Consider the following 24,633-nt stretch of genomic DNA (forward strand, 5'->3'; position numbering starts at 1 on the left):
GTGAAATCCAATCAACTGTACTTACTGTTTATTGCACATAAAACACAACACAGTTGATGTAAAGTCTTTTAAAATTTCAAACTACGGAAAAAAAGATGAAAAGAAGAAAATAAAGAGGGTAAAAATAAGATTGAAAATACCAGTACTAACAACAGCAACAATCACTAAAAAACAACAACAGCATGATGGCTCTTGAAAGATCTATTTTAGTTTAGTTTAGGAGAATCGATGGATGCTGGAGTCCTCCAAGTGTGCGACCCAGGATCAAATCTGACCTGTGGCTTCTTTCTCCGATGACATCCCCCACTCTCTCTCTCTCCCTCATTTCTGACTCTATCCACTCCCCTGCACCCTCACTTTGTCTGGATCTCTGAGAGAGAGTGAAGTCTTTGGTCAGACGACTTTAGACAGTGTGATTGGGGGACAGGAGTTCTGTGGTGTAACAGAGGGCTGAACCATCTACTACAACTGGATTTTAAAATGAATTCAGTTGAAGGTAAACAGGCCTGTGTGATAACAAAGTATAATAAGTTTCAGTAATCAAGTCGGGACGATGTGAAGCCAAGGATGCATGGAATTTTTTTAGATGTATATATATTTCAAATTTAGCAAAAATGTAATTCAAACTTCTGTTGACAAACACCAGAAAACATTAATATAAACAAAGAAAGATGCAAAAACAACAGGACAACAGAACAACCAGAACCACAACAGTGTTTGTATACATGCACATGTGTTTAAATGCATCACTTAGACAGTGATGTCATCGCTGCTTGGTCAACCCCCCAACCAACTCAATACACACACATAAAAACACCCTGACCCTCCTCTCTCCCCAGCAACACCGACCAGCTGTCTCCCCTGCTGCTCTCAGCTGATGGAGTACTGGGGGAAGGAAGAAGGGAAGAAGGAAGAGGGGTGGGGGTGGGTGGGTCGACAGCTGAGCAGATGCAGAAGCCCCTCCTGGGTTCGCCGGGGACGGGCTCTTTCCCAGCCACCCCGCAGCCGTGCAGCTGCCCCGTCACCAGCTGTCCTGATGATCGCAGCAAACAGGAGATGGGAGGGAACTTCCACACAGAGAGACCAGTGGAGGTGGTGGAGTGTAGTACCACTGTGCAGACCAGCTGACAGGTCTTATCACTACTAACCACTGCCACTCACCAAAAGTATCGCAGACAAAACATGCCTGGAAATGCACAGTCCCCCCTCTGACCTCTGGCGTGCACACATTAGTGAACACGAAGCTCACACTCATTTCCTGCTAATTAGATACTGGAAAATAAATCTGCTCATTAGAGTTTAAGAGAGATCTTAGTCCAAAGTGTTCCAACGATTTCGGTTCATATTCATTTGTTCTGAATGGGAATCAGTGCAGGTTGTTAGTTTCTTAGCGGCATACTGTGGCACAAAGGTTACACTTCTGAGTTGGCCTCTTCTCCAATAGCTTTAGTCAGTCTGGGTTTCAAATATCATCCGTTCTAACAAAAAGAAACTTGATACTTAAAAATGTCTTAATCTGGGTCTTGCACTTTGCTGGACACGTTTGATTTTTAGCTGATAAAGTTGGACTGCGTTGAACTACATTAGGGTTTTAAGAGCAGACCTATGACATAGACTTATGGGGTTTGTAGTTTCCTGAATCCATGTTGCACATAAAGTAATATCAGTGTGAGATAAGTCTGTTTGTCTAGGCTGTCACTTTCAGAATTATTAAAGTTAGTGTTAGATATATTGAAGCTTCATGCAGGTATAACAATTGAAGAATCTACCAAACATCATGTTAGATTTTAGATTTAATGAGCTATTTCTGCTTTAATTTCCAGGGAAATAAAGACACCACACAATGTTTTGGCGAATGTCTTTAACAGGAGTTACGCGTTCCCAGTCTGACCTTTGCCCTCAGTCGTGTCCACTTTATTTACTCTAAATGAGTCCATGGACACAGCTGGATAAGCAGCACTGCAGTTATGAGAGACACATTTTAGTGTTCAGAGATGTGATACCCAGTTTTTAGATACGCTTGAATTTCTCCCAAAATATAACTCAATGATTCAATCCTTTTTCAGGTGTTACTTGCAAACCACAAACCCTTTGTACATATGAGTCCATTGTTTGAAGGTGACTTCTGATAAGGATCTGTTTTTTTCCAAAGAGGCAGAATAAATTACACAGGAAATCAAGTAGTACATTAAATGTTCCCCAACTTACATCAGTTCAAGTTTGATGTCAACGATGGCGATTGTTTTCTTTTTTATGGCTGCAGCATGGGTGAAGAGAAATGTCTCACTTTGAGTAACATAAAAGTGGAGAGCAGGATTACATTTGATATAATGCCACTTTAGGTACTTACTGCAAGTAGACTACAGACATAAATCCTTTTTTGGTAATGTCTTTCAGGCTTTTTTCCAGATAAAGTCATAAAAGTCAGTACTAAAACAGGGGTACTAACAAATGTTTTGACACTGGGAAATAATTTACTGAGCTGAGGGCAATCACCGAAAACAAAAGAGGCTCAGAGATGTCAGAAAATTAATCAGGGCTTGGAGGATGTAATTGGTAGATTCCGTGTTTGTGTCTCTTCATGTGCGTGTTCGTGTGTGAGGAAAGGAGGAGGGAGTAATTGGATGACCAAACATAGAGTGTGTGTGTGCATGTGTGTGTGAAAGAGACAGAGTGAGTTGGGGCCCCAGATGGATAATGGATGGGAAGTCATGCCTCTGTTGGAGGACTAAGGGTCAGAGCTGCTGACAGGACCGCCCGTCCAGATGACACTAAAATGAAATTACTGTCTAATGTCATGTAATGAAACTGTAAATGAAATGACAGTCTGGAGTAATTAAATGAACATGTACATTAGAAAAAGTAAACTGTAATTTCATCTTCTATCTAATATTATTATTATTATATTATTAAATACATACACATGCACTGCAGTCCTAAATATGTATCATTATATTCCGGGTGTTTTACGTGAATGAATCTTCACCCCTCCGCCACAGACATTATTTCTCTTAACAGACACTTCATAAAATTTCCACAAAAAGTAAAAAGCAGGAGCAAGCAGCAGGGATGAATACGGCTAACCAATACCAAATCAGAAGAGCAACACTCAACCTGTTGAAAAAATCTACAAAAAGTGGGACCATCTTAAAAAAAAATGACAGGAAAACAAGCAAGGCACCTGTCTTCTAAAGAATTAGTATTATATTGGTAACTTTTAGAGCATGATAATACGTGCTCGGGCATCCTGCCTACTTCAGGACGTGTGTTGTTAGTATGTAGTTTCTTCTGCTGTTCAGAAGGATCTTTTCTCATCATTTTATGATGCCGTAGATGTGTCCATCCACATGCATCTTTAAACAAATAATCATTATCGATGTAAGTGACCCTGTTACTTCACCGCCATCTTGGATTGATTGTAAACATTGTACAGTGACTTCTGCAGCCTCCTTTATACATCCTGTCCTGTCTGCCTATCCTGAACATTTCCAGCTGTCAGGAGGATTTGTGCAAAAGGGACTTTTCATAGGAAAATCTCTGAGACTGCTGAGTAACATTATTCATTCATTTACTGTGCTCTGATCACAAGACAAGTTTGAGATGTAAAAGTTAAATTCAGAAATATGGAAACAGTGAAACTAAGGCTTGTGTCAAACTAGATTTAATTCTATGAAAACACAATTAGAGAACCATAAAAAGGTAAATCTTCGATCACATTTCACTGCTGTTTTCACAGTCTGCAGCCTCTGTCACATCAGTGGCAGTAAACTCTGGCCCACTGAGACCTGATATCTAATAAAAAGTCTAGTTTTCAGTGAGTAAATAGAGCATATTGAGGATTCATAGGAGGCTGTCAGGGGTCCGGGGGTCCTCAGGGTCAGGTTGTGCCCCCTCTCCGTCCTTATTAGATCAGTTTCTCCATGACCAAGACGGTCTCAGCTGTACCCATCCATCAGTGAGGCCCCAGGCCCCGACCTGGGAGTCCCTAAGCCAATACAGGGTGACTGACCACGAAGAAAGGTGAGCTCCTGTCCCGCCTCCTGCACTCAGTCACCTGTCACCTGTTACTGTTGTCACACACCAGCAGCCCCCTAGCTTTTGAATGATCACAGTAACAGCAGGGTTGGGGGTGTTGCCTCTTGAAGTGTGTTTGGGGTTTGATTGTTGCCTGAATCCAGAGACTAATCCTTTCCTCTGTAAATGAAGACTTCTTTCAGCCAGAGGGGGAACATGAACCAAACCACAAAGCTGCTCCTTTATCCCAGAGAAAAGAGGAGGTTTGAGGGCCTCAAAGTGGAAGCTGCAGAAACATGACTCTGTGTTTTTGTCATCGTTCATGATCAAAAGCTTCTCATGTTATGAAGATATTCCATTAACTCATTCTCGATTTTATTTTATGTGAGCAGTATTGTACTCAAGTTAGGTTTTTTTTTTTTTTTTTTTTACATTATTCATTTTTTATTGTTGTGAAATATGTTGTAAGCCTGGGATAATTCAGAACTAATTGTATGATGAAACAAAGTGTTGTGGTGTGTATAACACAATAAAAACAAATACAGAAAATCATGAACATTTTCAGAACAACATTTCATCTTGAAGAATATTTGATCAGTATTACGTTTAAAAAAAGTTACAAAGTGCTTCAGAAAACAGGAAGGCGAAAAGAAAGGAAAAAAGACGGTATTTGAGGAAGATAAAGAATACAAACCAAGATATATTTATATATAATGTCTTGGTTTAAATATGTATATTCAGTAGTGTATGTTCATAAAATCTAAAGACTCAGTAGAGAGAGAGAGATTCAAACTTGATCTAAATTTGAGTATCAGAGTAGATCCTCTATTCTGTTCTCTTCTACATTATCCAACATTTCCTGTAATGCAACTTAACAGCATCTAACTTTGGACCCGGTTTGAATTCCTGATTCAACATCCTGCCGCCCCACTGAACAAAACACCGATTTAGCTCAGATAAAGTGGAGAAGATCCCTCATGTCAGTTCAGTCCACAGGGTCGTTCTGAAGAAGACACTCACTGTTTTGACAAGTTCACTGACTCTTGTGTTAGCGGTCATTACTTTTCCCCCTCTATGCTAATCCAGAGCACACAGCAGCCACATTTATCACCAGAGCTGTCAATCATGATGTCTTACACCATTCAATACCATTAAATAGAATATACAAAAACAACACAGAAAAATGTGAACTGATCTTGACAGTAGATCTGGTGGCATATAATGCAGCTAGCAGTAGGGTTAGCTTTGAATGTATACTGGCTTTGATTTTGGGGAGCTGTCCTGTTGTCCATATTTTTTATATTATATATTTTATCCCCATCATCTGACCTTTGCATGCAAGGTTGTTTCCTGGAGATTAGATGTCAATTAGGACAACGAGAACAATCTAGAAATACAGGTGTGTATGCACAGGCATGATCAGATCGCTTGTTACCAAGGAAACAAGCTTGGTATCAGTTTGTATTTTAATAAGTGTAAACCGGGTGTAAGACGTCTGGCGAGACCTGTTTTTGATGAGTAAAGACTGCTCTGAAGTCGTTCATATGAAATACATTTTCATTTACAGAGCAATAGATTGATCCCTCAGGACAGGGTTTCTGTCTGCTGGGTTTATCCCAGTTGGTGTTTGGATACAGCGCAAAGCTTGCCATCGTGAAATTCTTCACAGCTTGAACGGGTCTTATCTGTTCTAATTCTGGGATAAATTGAGGTAAGGAGCTTAATTATTGGAAGTCATTCTTTTGTGGAGCACAGGATTGGGCTTAAAGACAAACTATTGATGCAATTGATCTTATTTTGGACTTACGAGTACGAACAATTGATCAGCAGCTGGTCAGCAAATGGTTGATTCTATTCTCAACTCCTCTCCTCCAGGCTTCTGTTCTAGCCTCAATTTTCACCTCTTTCTTACTTGCACCACTAGCACAGCTCAGTCAAGGCTGCTACTGGTGGTGTCAGGACATTTGCTGAGCCATAATTACATTCAAAGAGGTCAGATTATTACCCTTTGTTGGCACGTGTTTTACCTGACACCTCATAATAGGACACAGCAGGACACTGTTGACTGTCTTCAGGGAGCTCACGATGTGCAGTGTGAGGTCCCAACACACTCTGTTGCGCTTCTTTGTTACTTCCTGTGGATGTGGAAGAGATTGGAGCTGGCTTTGGCACCTGAAAGTGACAAATTCTGCACATATCACAGGAGCTGAGAGCTGACAGGAAGTGTCAGATGATGGATTGAACTCTGCCTGTTACTTAGGAGGAAATCTGTGAGAGAATTTACACAAAAACTGAGCAAATGCAATAAGAGTGAGAAGACCAGGCCACCTGTTTTTAAAGCAGTGCATGATACTGCTGTTTTACACTGAGTGCAAAATCACTCCCTAATGATGCATGTCTATTTCATGCCTGCTAAGTTCCTCTTTTGCTTGCAAGCTGATTGGAACCTGGGTTTCCCACCTAAGAACTAACTGCGACTCACACTCGTGTTTTTTGGTGGGGCAAGTGAGGCAAGCAGCAAAATTAGCTACATCATCAATTCGCCAGCTCGTCTGTGGTGAATGTTAAAGTCTGTTACCTGCTGCGTCTGTCCACTTTTCTTGTTAGGATTTTTTTTTTTTTTTTTTTTTTTTTTACAAAGGAGCAAGCAGAAAAAAAGTCTGATAAAGTCAGGGTGTCAGGTCTGGGTTCACACATGCACCCACCCAGGGCATTTGGACATTTTGAGGAGTGCAGTGCATGTGTCAGAGGGGCTTTACTTTAGATGTAAATGGATATAAGCTTGCACATGTGAGCTATAATTGTCAAAGTGGGCACAAGTTGCCCTTAGAAACGTTTGCATGCATCACAAGATTGTTCTTATTCATTTTGATACGTCTTGTTATTAAAGGAATGTAGCTTTAAAATTCTGTCTGTTTTCTTTTCACTGTAGCTGTATTCATTCTTGTGTGTTTCAGACCCTGCTGAATACATACAGTAGTCTAAAGGTTCAGTTGTGATTCATGCTACTCATTCGGTGTAATTTATCTTTTAAGGCCTGTTAGACTTTCATTCCTCTATTTCACAGTCTCATTTGTTTTGTGAAATAAAGTGAATGCCTTGCAATTAAAGTGCTAATAATGTATGGAGGTTAAAAAGCAACATCTGCATAACAAAAGGACAGAAAACACAACCTTCATTTTTTTTTTGAAGAAGCTAATCCACCCCTTCCTAAAAAAGTTAAAGGTGCTTGCAGGAAATAAAGAAAAAGTGATGGATTAAATGGAGGCAGGATTATCCTAAGTGGAAAACACATGAGAACAACAGTTACAGTAAAGTGTCATTAGGAGCTCACACACACATAAAGGCCTGAAAAACCTCAGCTGTCTGCTGACGTGTGGGTGTGAGAGTCATGACGTCCAGAGGTGAGCAAACCACACAGACGAGGTCAAATCCACTCGCCTGCACACAGTGTGAGAAGAGAGGAGGAAAAGAAGAGTGTTAGAATCCTGTCTGATTTGTATTTGTTCTTCTCTCAATTCAGTTCAACAACTACAAAAAAAACAGCACCACATGGACCACCTGGGTGACAAGTGGACAGAGAGAAGCCGGTTTCACACATGGAGAACAGACTGGCTGTTATTCCGGCAGTGAAACTAGTTTCCTTTTCTTCATACTGTTGCTGTGTAACAGATAGGTGAGAAGAGGACAACAGAACCAGATGCTGTTGACAACACTTTTTTTGTTGTTTTGAAAGATGTGGATATTTTTTTTCTTCCAAGGTTGGCGAAGGTCATGTTCATGGGTTTTTTTATGCAGTCTATGTTTCATTTACATCGCAGATATCATCATCATTGGGCACTTTGCCCCTTTCATTTTCAAAAAATTCATAATAGGCTAAGTACATTTATTAAACTCAGATTTAGCATGTTTATTGTTCCAAAACTATAAGCAACTCTGCAGACTCTACACGCAACATGTTGTTGCCGTGAAACAAATCATCACAGTTGTTTACAGTCTAGCTGCACAGGAATTACAATCAGGAAATAAAATAAAAGGGTTTTTATTGGATATTTTAGGCATCTGAAGAATCTAATTCCTGAACAGTGAATCGTTTTTTACAACTTCCAAAAAAAGGTGCGATAGAATATGTGATACGATACAGTATGGGTTACGATACAGTACAATACTGTAAGATACACTCTGAAACATTATGATACAATGAAATAATTTATATTTTTTAGTTTTATCAACATAAGCCAAAACATTAAGAGCTTCAACAGATGGAGCAACGTTTGCATTCCCCAGCAGTTAGAGAGAAAAAGACAGCAGATGCTTTTTTTTTTACGTGTCCGCTTGAGCATTTGGAGGTATGGTAGCCTGAGCAGGACAAAGAGCCAAGGTCAAATATGTTGGCTTTGAAGGAGCAACAGCTGGGAAGAACAAACCAGGAAGTCGCTCCACTTCATTAAAGCCCCAGCAGGAGATCAGAGGAGCTTTTCTAGCTCTCCTCCCACTCTCTCTGTGCACTCCACTCCTCCCTCCGGTCTGTCAGGACATTCGTAATACATGCCCTCTTTCTGCTGTGCCACTTCACTGAAAATACAGACGGCCATTTCCCATTTTAACTGTAATGTCATTTTCATCCTTCTGTCTCATGTCTCTCAATGGTTCCTATTTTAGCCTGCTGAGATGAAGATTACCAAGGTTAATAATAGACCTAAACACTCTTGATTACCACCAAGATAGAACTCCATAATGAAAGGATACAGGCTAACTGAACACCTGTTTTAACTGTATTGTTTGTTATTAAACTATCACACAGGGTTTCCCCAAAGCTTTGAGCAAAATTTGATTGACCTCCATTGATGTGACAATTGATGTGAGCTTTCTTTTTATTGCTGATTTTGCGAACTGTTGAGATTGGATTATTGTTGGATTGCTCTTAATAATTTAACTAAAATGTCCCGAACGGAGAGTTTGGAAAAAAACAACCAAAAAAACACTTTATTGATTCGGATGGTATCACAAGTGACTTGGTCTGTCAGGAGTTTCGTAATGTACAAGGTAAAGTGCTGTCTGAAATGTTGAATAGTATCAAAGTTGTATCAAATCAATGGTCAACCGTATATTATTCTGTGTTGTGTCACTGTGTTAATTCCAGTTTCTCAGCTGAAGCTCTGAGACTTCTAAGCTCTTCTGATCTGATCCTTCTCACTGTGTGAAAGTGTTCTGCAGAGCTCTCCAGCAGCACCTCTAATCTCACCCACCAGTGGATCCCTGCAGCTCAGCTGACTGATCAGATGCACCAGGATGTAAACTTATAAAAAAATATACATCAAGTTTTCATTTCATCAGTAGTTTAAATCTCTTTCTCTCTTTATCTGATTCATTTCCTGCATACCTTGATATTTTTAGAAATGACACCACAACACATTTAATACAAAGCAGCAAGTAGAGTCCACAAGTCCAAAAACAAACACTGACCCACGCACACACATGTCACGGCCTTTAGCATCACTGGCTTCATCAGTAATAGTCGCACACTTCATGATTTGCTCGTTCAGTGAGTGATTGATAGATCCCCCCTCGGCTCCACAAAAGGAAACACCTGTTAGAATCTCCTTAATCCTAACCAGCGGCCCCAGCTCTTAGGGCTTCTAGGGGCCCTGTCTAATCTGCACAAGGGCACCAGGCCAAGGCCAGGACAGATTAGACCCCTAAAATCCATCTATCCATCCATGCACACGCACCTCCAAGTCTGCCCCCTATAACGAGTGCTTGAATCGCCCCTTAATCCTCGGACTCGGAGGAGCCCTCCGCCCAACACATAGCCTCTATCCCCCTCAGCCCAAACATAATCTCCATACATCCCCCTCATACTCCCTTGCAGACCTGGACGAGGCCAGCACAGCACTCACTTGCATCCCCCAATCCCAACACCATCCACCCACCCACCATCCACAACACCAGCACCTCCTTACCCCTCCCCCGTTAGAGCTGAAAGCCCATTGATTTGTTGATTTCTCCTTTTGTCTGCAGCCGGCCGAGTGTTAAAGGGACATCCAGGATCCAGGGCCCAGTGCCAGGACTTTTGGCATGGGAGATTAAGGCCCTGATCTGGGCATCTGTCACAGCACTTCTCCCTTGTGCTTTTGGGCCTCATCTTCAGTAATTTTCAGTGTCATGAGGAAAAATAAATGTTACCAGAAAGAGACAACTTTATAGAGAAATAGAAGAAGAAGATATCAACAACACGTGTGGACACACACAAAAACAGATCTGTGCTTTAAATTCATGTGCACACTGCTGAATATGAATATTTCAGCGAATAGCTTTTCAAACTTTAATAAAGATAACAATGCAGACAGTGCACATAAAAAAGTGTCAATGTTGAATCAAAGTCCTGAAAATTTGCAAATTTAAAAAAAAGTGATTGACCTGACTTTGTCCTGACAACTCATAGCAGTGAAGATATCAGTTTGTCTTTGCTGAAATGAAAGAAGAAGCACATATTCAAATACATTACTGTTAAATTATCTAATACAATCAATAATGCTTCATTGTTGAAAAAATAACACTATGTCAAAGCTACTATTGAATAGACAACTTACATTTGCTTTTTATTCTAGTCTTCATTTCACTAAGAACTAATGCTAGCTCTTTAACTCAACTGGAGCAGCAATAAATTCAGCCAGTCTCACGGATGACTGGAGTAGATCCTGAAGTATGTACTCAGTCAAATATAGACTTTGACTTCATGGATCTATGAATCTAAAATCGTTTTTGAATCAAAAACAGATTCTAGATTCTTCGAATGTGACCCTAAGTATCGAAATCGAATCGAAGAGACACTTGCCTCCCTCATATTATTTTACAAGACAAGTGCCAAGTTGTGTTCACCTGTGAAGGCAACCTTGCTTGAATTTTTCTTTTCCTTGTTTTTCATCTTTGTTTATGTCATCAGGCCTCAATCGCTCATAAAAAAGAAAAGTCAGGAGAAAGCATTTCCTGCAAACTTTAAAATGCTGCAGCTCTATCCGATATCTAAAAATACCACAGGGCCCACCCAACCTTTATTTAAACAGGTCTGATCCACCTTAAGGAATAATAAGTATTTACCAATACATTTCTAGTCCATGAAAAGAGGATGGGACATATGTGACTGGTCTATAGTTATGCTTTAAAAATAAATAATGCATCCACATTCATGTTAGAATTTGTAAACCAGAAAAAGCTCTAGTGAATTTAAATAAAATATAAATACCGCACTATTATTTTATGTATATTTATAAAATAATTTTGTAAATGTGGAGATAAAATGCCATTATAAGATATCTGACAAACAAAAATCCAAGAACTCATGAAGTGTTTAGGAAAATCCATCAAGACGTCCAAGATAAGGAAGCAGTTTATAAGAACTATGTCTCCATCTAGTGGTGAAAACCTGCAAACATAAAATCTCTCTCTCTCGCTCTCTCTTTATTTCATATAGCTGCTGATGTGTTGTCTCCAATTTATAGTTTTCTGTTTGATTTTGAAACGCTAAATTGGTACACATACAGTTAAAAGTGAAATGGACTAAAAACATTAACACGTACACCATTTGATGGTTAAAGATAACATTTCTGGCGCTGTATCATACAATCCCAATTTCTAAAAAGTAAAAATGTTTATGTTGGTTAACACTTCATAATCATCCAAACTGTTCCAATGGGTGACCAACATGCATTGTCTTTTTGAAAGAAAAAAATAATGAATAAGACTTAATAATTTATGAAAGGGTCTATTTGACGTTTTAAACAGTGTCCATACTTTTTAGGAGATGGGGTTGTACATTAAAACAACCATTCAAATCACAGCAGAACATCAAGGCATATTAAAGGATGATAAATGATTTCCTGCTATATTTTCTTTGACTCTTCAGCTGTCCTATCAATGAAGAAGAGCAAAGACAACAAAACAATCTTAGGAGAAAAACTTTAGCAAACAAGTTTTGGTTTTAAGGCGTTTATTGAACAACACTGATACAAATACTTCTTTGAGAACTTAAAGTTTAAAGACAATCTAAACTCAATGAAGGTGACAGATGAGGTCATATCTCATGGTTACTTTTAAGTGCTTTTAAGTAATGAAAATACATTTTTGTTGGTCATAAACTATTGTCAAAAATAACATTGCATGCAACTTGAGCTTCTCTTAAAACAGAAAACACAAATGTTAACACGTTCACATCCACTTATTAATTATTTATATTACAATATAGAGGAAGTGTCTTGAAACGCAAAAAAAGTGCCCGAGGGGTCCCCCAAAAAGGAACATGATTATCATGTTATTTCATATTTCATAAAAGGCCAATATGAATCAAAACTTAGTTGAAATACTAAAAGCACCTGACAAGTGTTTGTCAAACTTCAAAAAGATGATTATAATCAACATTTAAGAGGAGCATAAAACAGAGTAGCATTCTCAGCTCACTTAAAGTGAATCTTTAATCTTCACTGAGCGGTCTAATTGGAGATGAGATTTTCACACGGCAGCAGCTTGCTGACACCAATTTTCTTCGCACAGTCGTTCTGCAGAAAAAATACAAAGCAAACAATGGAGTCAAGTTAGCTCAATCTTAAAACCTTTATCACAAAAGCAGTAGTAGATAATAAACGCAGCTGGTTGGAGAATCATATTTAGGAAACATATAGAGTGGTATTAATGATGTCATTTTATCATCAGTGAATAAGCGAATGAGAGTATTTAAATGTAAAGCATATAAAAATATTACTCAAACTCTAGTTTATCGACAAAAAAATTGTCATAGTTTAAAAAAATGTGCCAATAGTATTTACACGTCTTCTCATACTGCTGCTTCAGAGAGCTAAACCTCTCCGTTTTGCACATTTTTAGACCACTTATATTTGTTTTAATGTAAGTGCTTACCATGTGGTTGACCACATTAATGTGATATGGGATTCCGCCCATTTCGTCGCACTTCTTCATGTTCATCATCTCTGGATCTCCAGCCGTCAAAACAGGAGCATGAGGGTCAGCCTACAGGGAAGAGCAGCAGACATTAAAGACTGGTTTCAATCGCAGCCATTTTTCCATCTCAGCAGTAGCGTTTACTCACGGGGTCCAACCCTCTGTGGATGGACAGCAGTTCTGACATCCTGTCACTGAACCCCGGAGCAAAGTTTTCTGGGTTAATGGCCACGAAACACTGACCCTGAAAATACAAAGGCAGGGTGATGTCAACACAGTGAGCTGATCCAAAACAAACAGTAAACAGAGAGGTGACTTGACGTCAGACTTAATGATTGAGCTTATCTTTTTGACAAAGACCATGTTGCAACGCGTCATACTTGGCTCTATTCACCTGTCAGGTTTCTTTTTTCTTTTTTAACCATCACAGTGATGTAGAGCTATCACTAACCCAATCCAGTTTGTATTCTTTCAATGCTCAAAGTCTTGCTCGTTTACTCCACAGCTTTGTTAGCCGCATAGAAAATCCAACAGACAGCTTTTCGTTTCGGTCACACTCACTGCTTCAGTCACTTTTCAAGAGAAACATATCAGCAAAATTATTAAACACGCTGTTTTGACTCTATAGCTGATATTTGTGGCACATACTGTGTCTATATCCTAAACAATTCAAGAAGATGTGCAACTGCAAAGCAACAAATGTTCTGTCAACATTACAGTTAAACTGATCTTCACAACATTTGTATGCAAGCAAGTAATTTTAAGACTTTAATACATTTACAAGATGTATTTTCAGTTGTAAAAAAAAGAAGAGTTTAGGAGTAAGAAGTTACAGATAAGTCAAATGAAAACTGTTTTTCATGCTGTGAATGATCAGAAACTGTAAGTCATCTTTTGGGGAAATGGCATCCACCACGAAACAGCTTCCTTACGCACACATCCAACAACATGTAAAAACATGTAGGAAATGAAAAACCATACCAGGTCAGCAACACGGTCTGTTACTTTCCACGTGCGAACATGTGTGCTATAATGAGCTCCAGCCAAGATGCCACAGAACACTTCCACCATCATTCCCAGGCCGTAGCCTTTGTATCCTCCTGAGGGCGACAACACAGACAAACTTCAGCTGCTTTATAAAGAGTGGATGGATGCCACACATTTACTTTAATTATTAGTTGGATGAAAAACTCCTAGTGTGTAAGGAGGGAAATAAAAAAAGGAGTGTTGGCTTATTTCAAAACATCTGTTACTGCTCTTTTCTCCATTTATCGCAAGTCAAATGTTGTATTGCAGTGAATGCACAGAATTGGATCAAGCCCCCAAATTCAAAATATTATTATCCACTACTGCTGTTATGTTGAGAGGAATCAAATAAAAACGTAATATGGAAAATTGACAAATAAATTGCTAGCATAAACATGGTAGCTGGAAGATATAAACATTTGGGAGCAAGAAGAGATCTGGAACAATGTGAGCTCTGATAACATTCTGGATTCATTCATTTAACAATTTTGGCATATATCAGAGCGCAGATTTAAAAAGTCTATGAGAAAAATATTAAGACACCAGGTACTGTATTTATACTTGACATTTGCTATTGATGCTGTGAGATTTCTTCTTGATGATACACACGCATGTCATGGCATATTATCTACATGCAAGAATAATTCTCAGACAAAATAGTATTACTCTGACACGACATGGATCTGTCCTTCTCTGTGCTGACTTTTATCAGCTGCTTTCTCACCTGTGGCTTCACTGCCACCGATGGGCACCAGTCCTCCTCCATTCAGCACTTTCTTTGGGTCAGAGGTCAGTTTCCCCTGAGCATCACAACCCCAGCCCTCAGGTATGGGGTCTCCACGGCGATCATGCAGCTCCACCTGTCCATAAAAGACAGTAAGTCGACCTTGTTCTGTTTTTTTTAAAACCACAGTTTACATTATGAAAACAAAAACAACAAGTTTTTAATTATAAATTATTACAACTCTTAGTGACCTCCTCAGTTATTCAGTTCCATGGTGGAGTCATTTCCATGGTGACAAACATTTTGCTTCTGTCACTAAAATCAGAATTATTTGTGATGTCAAAATTAACCTCTAATTTTCAACCACTGAAGTGAGACATTTCACTACAAACTTGGCTCTTAAGAAACACGCAGTGTCAAACTCACTTGGTGCAAATAGTGTATGGTTGCATTCATTATGTTGTGAATGTAAGGCATCCCTGGTGGCTTATCAGTAGAGATGTAAGCTTACCTTTCCAAGAGCTACTGCTGATGTGGCCATGTCCAGAACGAAGCTGTCGCCGTCTTTAGCAGGAGCCGCCACACTGATGGGGTTAGTGCCCAGAGAACACTGAAAACAGCAGATGCACATTGTGTGAAATCACACGGACAAGTTGTTTATGGCACAGACAACTTTGTAAAAGAAATAACACATGTACCTCTTTACCGCGTGTGGGAACAACCAGAGGGGAAGTGTTGGTGAATGACATGCCCTGTGGTAGAAAGAAAACCATTCAGTAAAACTGCACATTCAGTGATGTGAAATACGCTTTTTAGTCAATCAAATTCAAAACACATTGAACAAAAAATACAAGTAATACAGCATTATGTAAATGAGATGAGTTGCAGAAGAACCTTTCACTCACAATCATGTTTTCCTTCAGAGCTTGCATAGCGTAATATCCGGCAATACCATAATGGTTAGAACCTGTTAAAGAAAAATGAGACACAGTTAATGCCTTAATACTGTTGACAATGTCGTTTTCCTTAAGACGACCACTTTAAAAACCTTTAAAAGGAGAAACACACTAGGGTGGTTGTGGCCCTTAAAAAAATGTATGTTATAAAATATGCAAGTTAGATATCTTACAAAAGGAATATGTAACATAGAGTTTAAAATGAGTACCTAAGTCCAAACATAGGGGAGAACTGCTTTAAAATAAAAGCATTTGGAGATTTTATTTTTTTTCTGTTGTATCATACTCTAACAATTACAGCAAATTAATCATCATTATTCCTCCATCAAAGTTAAACTTATGATGAAAGACATTAAAGAGTTATATCAAAGGCAGAAAAACAGACAAATACACACAGGCCTGTATCATAAGTCTGTGACAGATGCTTTAAAGGATTAAGGACCTTTGAGATTTGAAGAAAATCGTCCTCACCGTGTGCCACAACCCAGCCGATGCCTGCCTCTTTGGCCTTCTTGATGGCCAGATTCATGCAGAAGTTTCCCACCACAGGACCCAGAAGGTTCCTCCCATCCACCAGCGCTGTGGCTGAGCTCTCCTTCTCCAACACAGGATCTCCATCTTTGGCACAGATTCCTGATTTGATGTCCTTTACATACATGTCTGTTGGAAAGGAAAGAGACAGTGAGCACCAACAACAACCACATAAACTTACAGACACAACAGCATCCTATAAAGCAGTTGAAGGCTAACTGTTGAAAAGGGGAGAGTTGTGATAACGTGTAAACACTTTAAATCCTACAGATTGTCATTAGTCTCACAGAAATTTTTTGAGGAAATATTACTGGTTAAAGCTCGAGTGAGGAGAACTTAGCTGATTAGGAAAAAGATGGAAATGTATACTAATACCTCTATGAGTTTTACAGAAGCAAACAACACCATCAGCATTAAGATTACGTTTTCCTTTATTATTTTATGAAAAGTCTGTAATCACTGCTGCCAGGTAGGCGTCAGGTGAGCAAGCTGAAGGAAAATACTTTTTTTTTTTATTGAAAATGTAGAAATTACTGTTAGTAAAACATGTGACTGTTCAAAGAAGGCAGGACAAGGTTAAAAAAAACAAACACTATTTACTCATGCAAAGGACAACATCAGCAAAGACATAAGACAGGGGGCGCCAACGTTTACCTAAAAGTTCCCAACAGGAGCTGAAAGCAACAAGAGACAACTTTTCCGCCTTTCAAAGGTCATTTTGACTTTCAACGGGGAGAATGATGTCTCTCCTATATGTTCACAGGGAGGCCCGTTTGTGTGTTTACTTGTATCTACCTTTGTAAGAGGGCAGAGGTGAAATCGTGATAGGTGCACCGCTATAGGGCACAAATTCACACACAAGCCTTCAGTAGCCACTTATACCGTCTCTGTACACTGTGATCCAATGACAGATGAAGCTAAGACAAGAAAAACAAAGAGTGACTGAGCAAGAAGCAGAGGCTATAGCCTGAAGATATTATGTTGTAAATAACAGAATTAGACTGTTGTCCTAAACCAAATAAATTGAAGTAGTTTTTTAGCTTCTGGCAATGTCTTTGCCAGATTGCACCATCTGCTTGAAAACAAATGTGTGTTGACCGGAACGGGTACATGTGAAAGAATTGTGTGTTTTATGATAATGCAGTAACACGGACAGGTCTTTGGGGCCGCCAATTAAAGCTCATCGAACCAAATCCCTAAGCTATAAACTTGAACTGAGTTTTAAGAATATTTGATCTTTCACAGACAAAATAATAAAATGATTGTGGAAATGTTTTAACATGTTACCATTAATGTCACCCAATCACAGTTCAACCAACTTGTTTCCTCTTTTGTACTAAAGTAGTGCTACATGCATATAAACAGCTTCCTTTGCCCAACTCACCCATCCTGTTGAGTCCATGGCTGTAGTGTCCCCTGTGGTCTCCCACCACCAGGACCTCCGCCAGGCTGCGGGCGTGATGCTGCTGTGTGCCCACAGCCATCATACACCTCTCAATGAAGCTCTGCACCTCCTCCTTCTTGATCAGACATCTGCAGAGAGGAAACATTTGTTACCTTAAACAATCTGTCCTTTCACATTAGGTGCTAAAATATAAGTCAATTACCTCAGGTAGAGTAGCCTATATGCATACAGTATACGCTGTTGAGTTATTCTTGCTATGTAAATAATGTTGTTTGCTTAACTTGTATGACTGCTGTTCAGTAACAAGTTCAGCAAAGAAAAAAAATGTTTAAGCTGGTTAACACACATGACATTGAAACAGACATAACGTTTAATGCCTCATCAAACTTTACCAATTTTCAGAACAAATTTAACTTTTGGATCTAAAAGCCCACCAACCAAAACAAAGAAGAAAAAAAAGAAATCAATTACGTCAACACAGTCGTTTTTGGCAGATCTTCAGTTCTAAAACAAGAACAGTAGAGCTTTTTTGACTTTTGCCCTAAATAGGTGTTCTGACTTTTAGCCTGAATAGATTTTCTGACTTTTAGCCTAAATAGATTTTCTGACTTTTAGCCTAAATAGCAAAGGTAACATTAATTTGAAAGATTTCAAAGATTGAAGTCCATCACTGCATCAGTGATTGATAACGTGTAAACACGTGGATGATGTAGGTCATGGTGAGCTCAATATTGAGATGTTAGAACCATGGGAACAAAAAGTCATCATCTCTGTCGTAATATACAAAGAAGAGATGTGAACATATCTGACAAGCAGGACATCATGCACCAGTCGATGTTGTTTTGAATGTTGTTTGTCACTTTCATAGTCTTACTTGCTGAATTGTTTCTTCAAAAGTGCTTCATTTATTGCATTGACAACACAAATATGTTTCACGGCGTACGGATATAATGCAATACAGAAATAGTTTCTTTAAATTTAAATTTAAATTAAAATGTACCACATGTTTTGTAAGGTATAGGTTAAGGTAATATGTTTTATTTCTTACCTACAACATATAGTGACACAAAAATAACATGGTGTGTCAATCAGCAGCAGATGAGAAGCTTCATTAACAATAAGGCAAAGTTAGGATGGTTGGGAACTTGTCACTTCAACAAACAATAACAGGAGTTACATAATTAAATTAAATCAAACGCTTTCAAAGAAAACTTTTCCCACTTTCAGCAGTTTCAAGTCCCCAATACTGAATGCATCATATTCTACTTCATCGCCTCCGCCTCTTCTCTCATTCTTTCCTTGTTCACGTCATTTACGATCTTTGTTGGTTGCAAAAAGGGAACTTGTAAACTCTGGTATTTGCCATAATTGTGTCCATATGCCAGCTGCAGGCGTGCTGGCTCTGGCTGCTATTTGCTATTGGTTGAGTCTCAGCTCCGTTCCAATATCACATTGTGTTCTGTACAAATGGCTTAGCTGATGCCAGTCATTGAATGTCACTAGAACAGTTGTGATTGCACTAACACAAGGAAATCAATATCCGATCTGTGAGTGAGACAACAAACATGTCATGCACGCAGGTTCTGACTTAAATCAGTGATACCTAGAGAGTGAAACTTTTTAATTCTTTTTTTTTTTCTTTTTTTTCTTTTTTTTTAAATTAGCACATTCATAAAATGCAGACGCATTGTGGCTGGTTTATGACAAAAACCACACCAAGGTCACACATCTTTCTAAAATATGTAAAATATGCTATTTATCTGTTTTCAAGAAGATGTTTATGTATGTGATTGATGTTGTGAAACAAACAAGCTCTAAAGGGACACCATTGTTCACCCACAGGCCACCAACCCCTCCCACCGCTTTGCACAACCAAACTCTATCTTCTGCAGTTTGAATCCCGTAAAACAAGTTCATCTGTGCCTGTCCATGCCTCTTCGCATTTTGATCTATTTTGACGTGTACAGATCTGCAGATAAACCTTTTCACTTTCTGTTGAAGAGATGTAGCGACAGCTGGAAGCCAGTTAGCTTAACTTTGCGTAACAGCTGGAAATAGGTTCAAATAGCTTGCCTTGCATTGTCAATGGATCATGAGATCCCCCATCCAGCAGCCCTTTTGGTTGCTCAAGAACATTTTATTTAACCTCCCAATTTTTTAAAAATCTGTGGTAACACATCATTCCAGTTACATCACATTTCTATCTAGATGCCTGTAAGCTAATTATTGTTCCTCTACCTCCTGCTTGTATGCTAAACTAAGCTGGTTTTAGAGGCATACTTTACTTACATACCGGTATTAATTATCTCTTGTCAACAAAGAAAGGTATGTCATTTATTCACGTGTTATACAAAGCTATGTATAACACCTTAACATGGGTTTTGCTAAGCATTCATTTGGCACTTTGAAACCTCACTGGCACGTATCATTTTAGGTGACAGTAATGTTTTTTTCATACATTATTTTGCATTCATATATAATCATAAAGATTTTATAACATACATTTAACCTAGCTACCAATCTACTAAACTCATTTAAAAGCTGATGGTTACCTTGTCTGGGCATGACAAATCAGATAATGGTCATGAATAGAATTAATCTTCAATAATGGCTTTGTAGTGGAAATGTAAAGGAAAGCAGGTCAATATGTTAATATGAAAAATTTCCCCCCAAAACAATCTTACTTTGATTAAATTATCTGAGAAAAATGTAGCACATGGACTACTCTCTAAATGTTTGTTTTTTGTGTCTTTTGCATTTCTAACAGCAGGTTTATTTGCAAAACAAGCAAATTAAATACACTAACAAAATGTATTCTCTTAGCAGCTGCAAAACTTCACGCAACGACCTGCAACAAACATGTTACTGTTTTTTTGGGGGGGTTTTTCACAAATGAGCAAAAATCAAATATAAATATATTAAAGGTAAATTGGGTGCTTAAACTTAAAAAAAAAAAAATAAAAGAAAGAAAGAAAGAAAAGCATCCTGTGCATTTACTGCAGACACACAATGTATATGAACAGATGCTCAAAATCCCAGCTCAGTGGGACTTCCTTCACTCCTGTTATGCAATACTAACCGTTTAAATCCTCACAGGTCTTGTCATTGATTATTGATGAACAAAGTTAAGTCCTGTAACTGCATTTTTCTATCAAAATTATTCTACATATGGAACAGAAAAAGTCAATAATTCATGGCATTTAGCCTTAATATATTAAACTACATTACGTCTGGGTTAAAGTATACTGAGGTGTTGTACCTGAAGTTCAACATTTTTGTATCATTCTTAATTATTAACTCCATTCTCCTTGAACTCCATTAATAAGAGAACAGTTCAGACTCTTACCTGCTCATCTTGACTCTCCTGCTCTGTTCTCCTTCAGCTTTACGGTGTAGTTGCTCTTTGCACTCGTGCCTGAGAACTGCTGAAGTGTCTGTGATCCACTCAGTCAACTTGCTCTTCAGGACGAGCTATGTTTGGAAACGCCCAGTGTCGACGATTCACTCAGGTATCCTGTGTGTCTGTGGGTTGGCTGCAGGAGGAGACTTTTCAATGGGGAGGCGAGGGAGGCCATCACACAAACTTAACCTTGACTGTAGTATTCATATATGGACTTCTGCTATTTATTACCTTTACATTACTCAGCTTATGAACAAATATTTGTTTGGTCCACTTTCTTGCTCTACTTTTTTTCTTATCTTTGGATGTACACTGTAACCGTCTGAACATGACCTCCTTAAATCATTGTACAGCAGGCTACCAATTTTCTCTGTCCCCAAAAATCAACCATCTGTACATGATTGTCTTTGCCACACGGTAAGATGATGCTTTAGGGATTTAGTGTCATAAGAGAAATAAAAAGAAACTCTGGGAACGTCTGACTCATTGCTCCCTCCAGTGGTGCCCTTCTGCATTTAATTACATGTTCCGTGTCTGTGCTTAATCTGACTCCTCTAGAATGCAGGAGTTGCTTAGTATTATTGCCCTAAAATGGAAACTGTTCTCCTTTGTCTCTAAAATTGGCAGAAGGAAAGGTACATAAAACTGGAAACAGAGTGTTCTGTGTTTCTTATTGTTTCACACAAACAGATTTTCTTTCTTTATCTTATTTTCTTAATTGTGCAGGCTGTCTGCTTTGCACTGCACATGCTGTTGAAGTGGTCAGAGAGGGACAAAGTCCTCATGCGACACCTCTTTCAGTCACTGAAAGAGATGTGAGTAAGATTTCCACCACCACCTTAAAACACTGTGCTGATCAGCTGTCTCCAGTCTTTACAGACATTTTTAACACCTTTAGAGACATGCCTAGTGCCAGCCTGCTTCATGTCCTCCACCATTATCCCTCCCCTCTGTGGGGATGAAGTCTTTTGAGCGCTTTTGCTTTCCCACCTCAAAGACATCGGAGAACCCCTCCTGGATCCCCTACAGTTCGCCTACAGAGCCAACAGGTCTGTTGACGACCCTGTAAACCTGGCCTTCCACTCCATCATCAAGCATCTGGACTCAGCAGGACACTACGCCAGGATCCTGTTTGTGGATTTCAGCTCTGCTTTTAATACAATAATCCCAGCCCTGCTCCAGGACAAGCTCTCTCAGCTGAATGTGCCTGACTCCACCTGCAGGTGGACCACAGACTTCCTGTCTGACAGGAGTCAGCAGGTGAAGCTAGGGAAGAATGTCTCAGACCGCAGGACCATCAGCTCTGGCTCCCCTCAAGGTTGTGTTCTTTCTCCTCTGCTCTTCTTAATGTACACTAACAGTTGCACCTCAGGTCACCAGTCTGTCAGACTCCTCAAGTTCGCAGAAGACACCACCCTCATTGGACTCATCTCTGGTGGAAATGAATCTGCCTACAGGTGGGAAGCTGACCAAACTGACCTGGTGCAGGGAAAAGAAGCAAGAGCTTAACGCTCTGAAGACAGTGGAGATAGTTGTGCACATCAGGAAAAAAACAGCCACCCTCAGCACCATAACCATCCGTGACTCCACGGTGTCTATGTGGGGTCTTTCCGCTTCTTCAGCTGAAGAAGTTCAACCTCCCAAAGACCATGATGATGCATTTTTTGCACTGCCATCATTAAGTCTGTCCTCTCCTCCTCTATCACAGTCAGCAGCGTATCATCTGCCTGCAGAGAAGGTGATTGGCTGCATTCCAACATCTCTCACTATCTCGCTGCCATCCACTATGGTCTCTCATGTTTTTTAAAATGGTGATTTTGCATTATAGGTTCATTTGATAGATTACATATTCTGGATAAGGAACTTTCGCATTGTGCTATTCTCTCTACACTGTACTTTTTGTTCCTTTTTTATTTGACTGTTATTTTAAGGAGGGATATTCTCATTGAAGAGGAGCAAATCAACATGTCCGATAGCAGACAATAACCTGCTATAAATCAGCAGCATTAAACAACAGTACGTGTGCATTCACTGGTCAAACAATCCTTAAATTAATCATTCTTAATATTCCATACAAAGGAAATAATTTCATGTAAGGTAAACCTGTTTGTGTTGTTGTTGAAAGTTTACATACTTTATTACTTTATTTACTGCGTGACGTCATGTTAGTCACTCACATAGTTCGGAAATACACACATGCACAAACTGTGCACATGTGGAGAGATGTCAGAGTGGGACTGCTACACACAGCAATGCAGGGAGTGCACCAGAGATTTTGGGGGTTGGGTGCCTTGCTCACGGTTACCTCGGCAGTACTCGGGAAGTGATCTGGCACCTCTCCTGTTTCCAGACCAACTTCCATATTTTGGAAGTTGCTAGAGCTTGGTACTTTGACATTTTGCACTGAAGCAGCTATAAGTGTTTGAAAGAGAATGAGCTGACTTTACGTTTGGCTGTCATGTGTTTCTAATCTTTAAATATGTGAGAGGAAGACGATAACGAGATACTTGAGCCTTGTGTTTTTTACAAGGATTTTAAAAAAAAAAGGGTTTTCAAAGGATTGCAATTGGTTTGGGAACAGTTTGAAGGCCCACAAATACTGCTTGTAAAATGTTTTACTATTAACAAAGTAAATTAAAAGTTTGTAGGGACAGTGGAGCATGTTGTCTGTGAATGCAGGCTTGCTTTTGATAATGTGTTCACTTAATCAGGGACAGAAGTATGAGAACAAAGGGCGTGGAAACCAGTTTAACTACCAAACCACATATATTTATATTCAGAAAAATTCAAATCCCTTGGAGCTTCTGCTTTTTTCCCCCCAAGATAGTTTTATGAGGCAACGTGTTCAACTGTCAGACATTCCAGATGCTTCAGTATAGATTGTGGAGCTGTAATCATCCTTAAATGTGGGACAAATCACACAAGAGACAACTTGCAAAATTATAGTGCAAAAAAATTGATGAGTTTGAACATGAAAAGCAGCTTAGAGTTCATATTCTCTGCCCCAAGGAGTTCTGTGTACCCCAGTTGTGCGTGAGGATGTTAAGACTAAAATGAGACACTGTCTTTGTGAGGCTCTGTAAAGCACTTTGGTTAGCTGAAGCTGTTTTAAATGTGCTGAACAAATAAACTTTGACTTTGACATCAAAGGTAGCACCAAACTAAACTGTGTTACATCCATGCATAAAACAAATAATCCACTGATGTAATATCACCATGTCTTAACAGCGTCCTGCTCAAATTATGATGAAGAAACCAGCAATTAATGTGTCAATCAGCATTATGTTGGGTGTGTTTGTATACTCTGTCCTGTGTGTACTCAAATATCAGAAGGTCTGTGTGTGCACATAAATATTAGTAATCTAACTCTTAGGCCGTGTTCACAACTTCAAGCTTGAGCCTTTAAGTGATTATTCTGTAACCTTTACAACGGATTTTGCCTACGGCGCAACAGTGTAGGAGTTGACTGTACGCGTCATTTTTGGCACAGTAAAGCACAGAAAGCGGGACAGGAAGTCAGTCACCGATACACTATTAATACCTCCGGTTTCTTAACATCATCTATCTATCTATCTATCTATCTATCTATCTATCTATCTATCTATCTATCTATCTATCTATC

At 39.1% G+C, this 24,633-nt stretch overlaps 2 protein-coding genes across 3 annotated transcripts in view; one reads left to right on the forward strand and one right to left on the reverse strand.

Moving 5' to 3' along the window:
* The window catches only part of LOC306825499 (excitatory amino acid transporter 3-like), a 213,831-nt gene that overhangs the window by 105,032 nt on the left and 84,166 nt on the right, over positions 1-24,633 (forward strand). The gene's annotated exons all lie outside the window — the stretch shown is intronic.
* LOC306825769 (putative oxidoreductase YjmC) lies at positions 11,988-21,025 on the reverse strand. 2 transcript variants are annotated; one of them, XM_079346727.1, is made up of 11 exons: positions 20,958-21,025; positions 17,591-17,739; positions 16,147-16,335; positions 15,625-15,686; positions 15,418-15,471; positions 15,231-15,329; positions 14,720-14,855; positions 13,951-14,069; positions 13,118-13,213; positions 12,928-13,038; positions 11,988-12,569 (listed from the first exon to the last, which is right to left on the reverse strand). In XM_079346727.1, the coding sequence occupies exons 1-11, from the start codon at positions 20,963-20,965 to the stop codon at positions 12,504-12,506; spliced, it is 1,089 nt and encodes a 362-aa protein (XP_079202853.1). In that variant the 5' UTR covers positions 20,966-21,025; the 3' UTR covers positions 11,988-12,503. The 2 variants fall into 2 exon arrangements, with proteins under 2 accessions (XP_079202853.1, XP_079202852.1); XM_079346726.1 differs by lacking the exon at positions 20,958-21,025 and having other exon boundaries at positions 17,591-17,771.

The sequence above is a fragment of the Symphodus melops genome (genome assembly GCF_947650265.1).
Source record: "Symphodus melops genome assembly, chromosome: 6".
In the NCBI taxonomy this organism is placed as follows: Eukaryota; Metazoa; Chordata; class Actinopteri; order Labriformes; family Labridae; genus Symphodus; species Symphodus melops.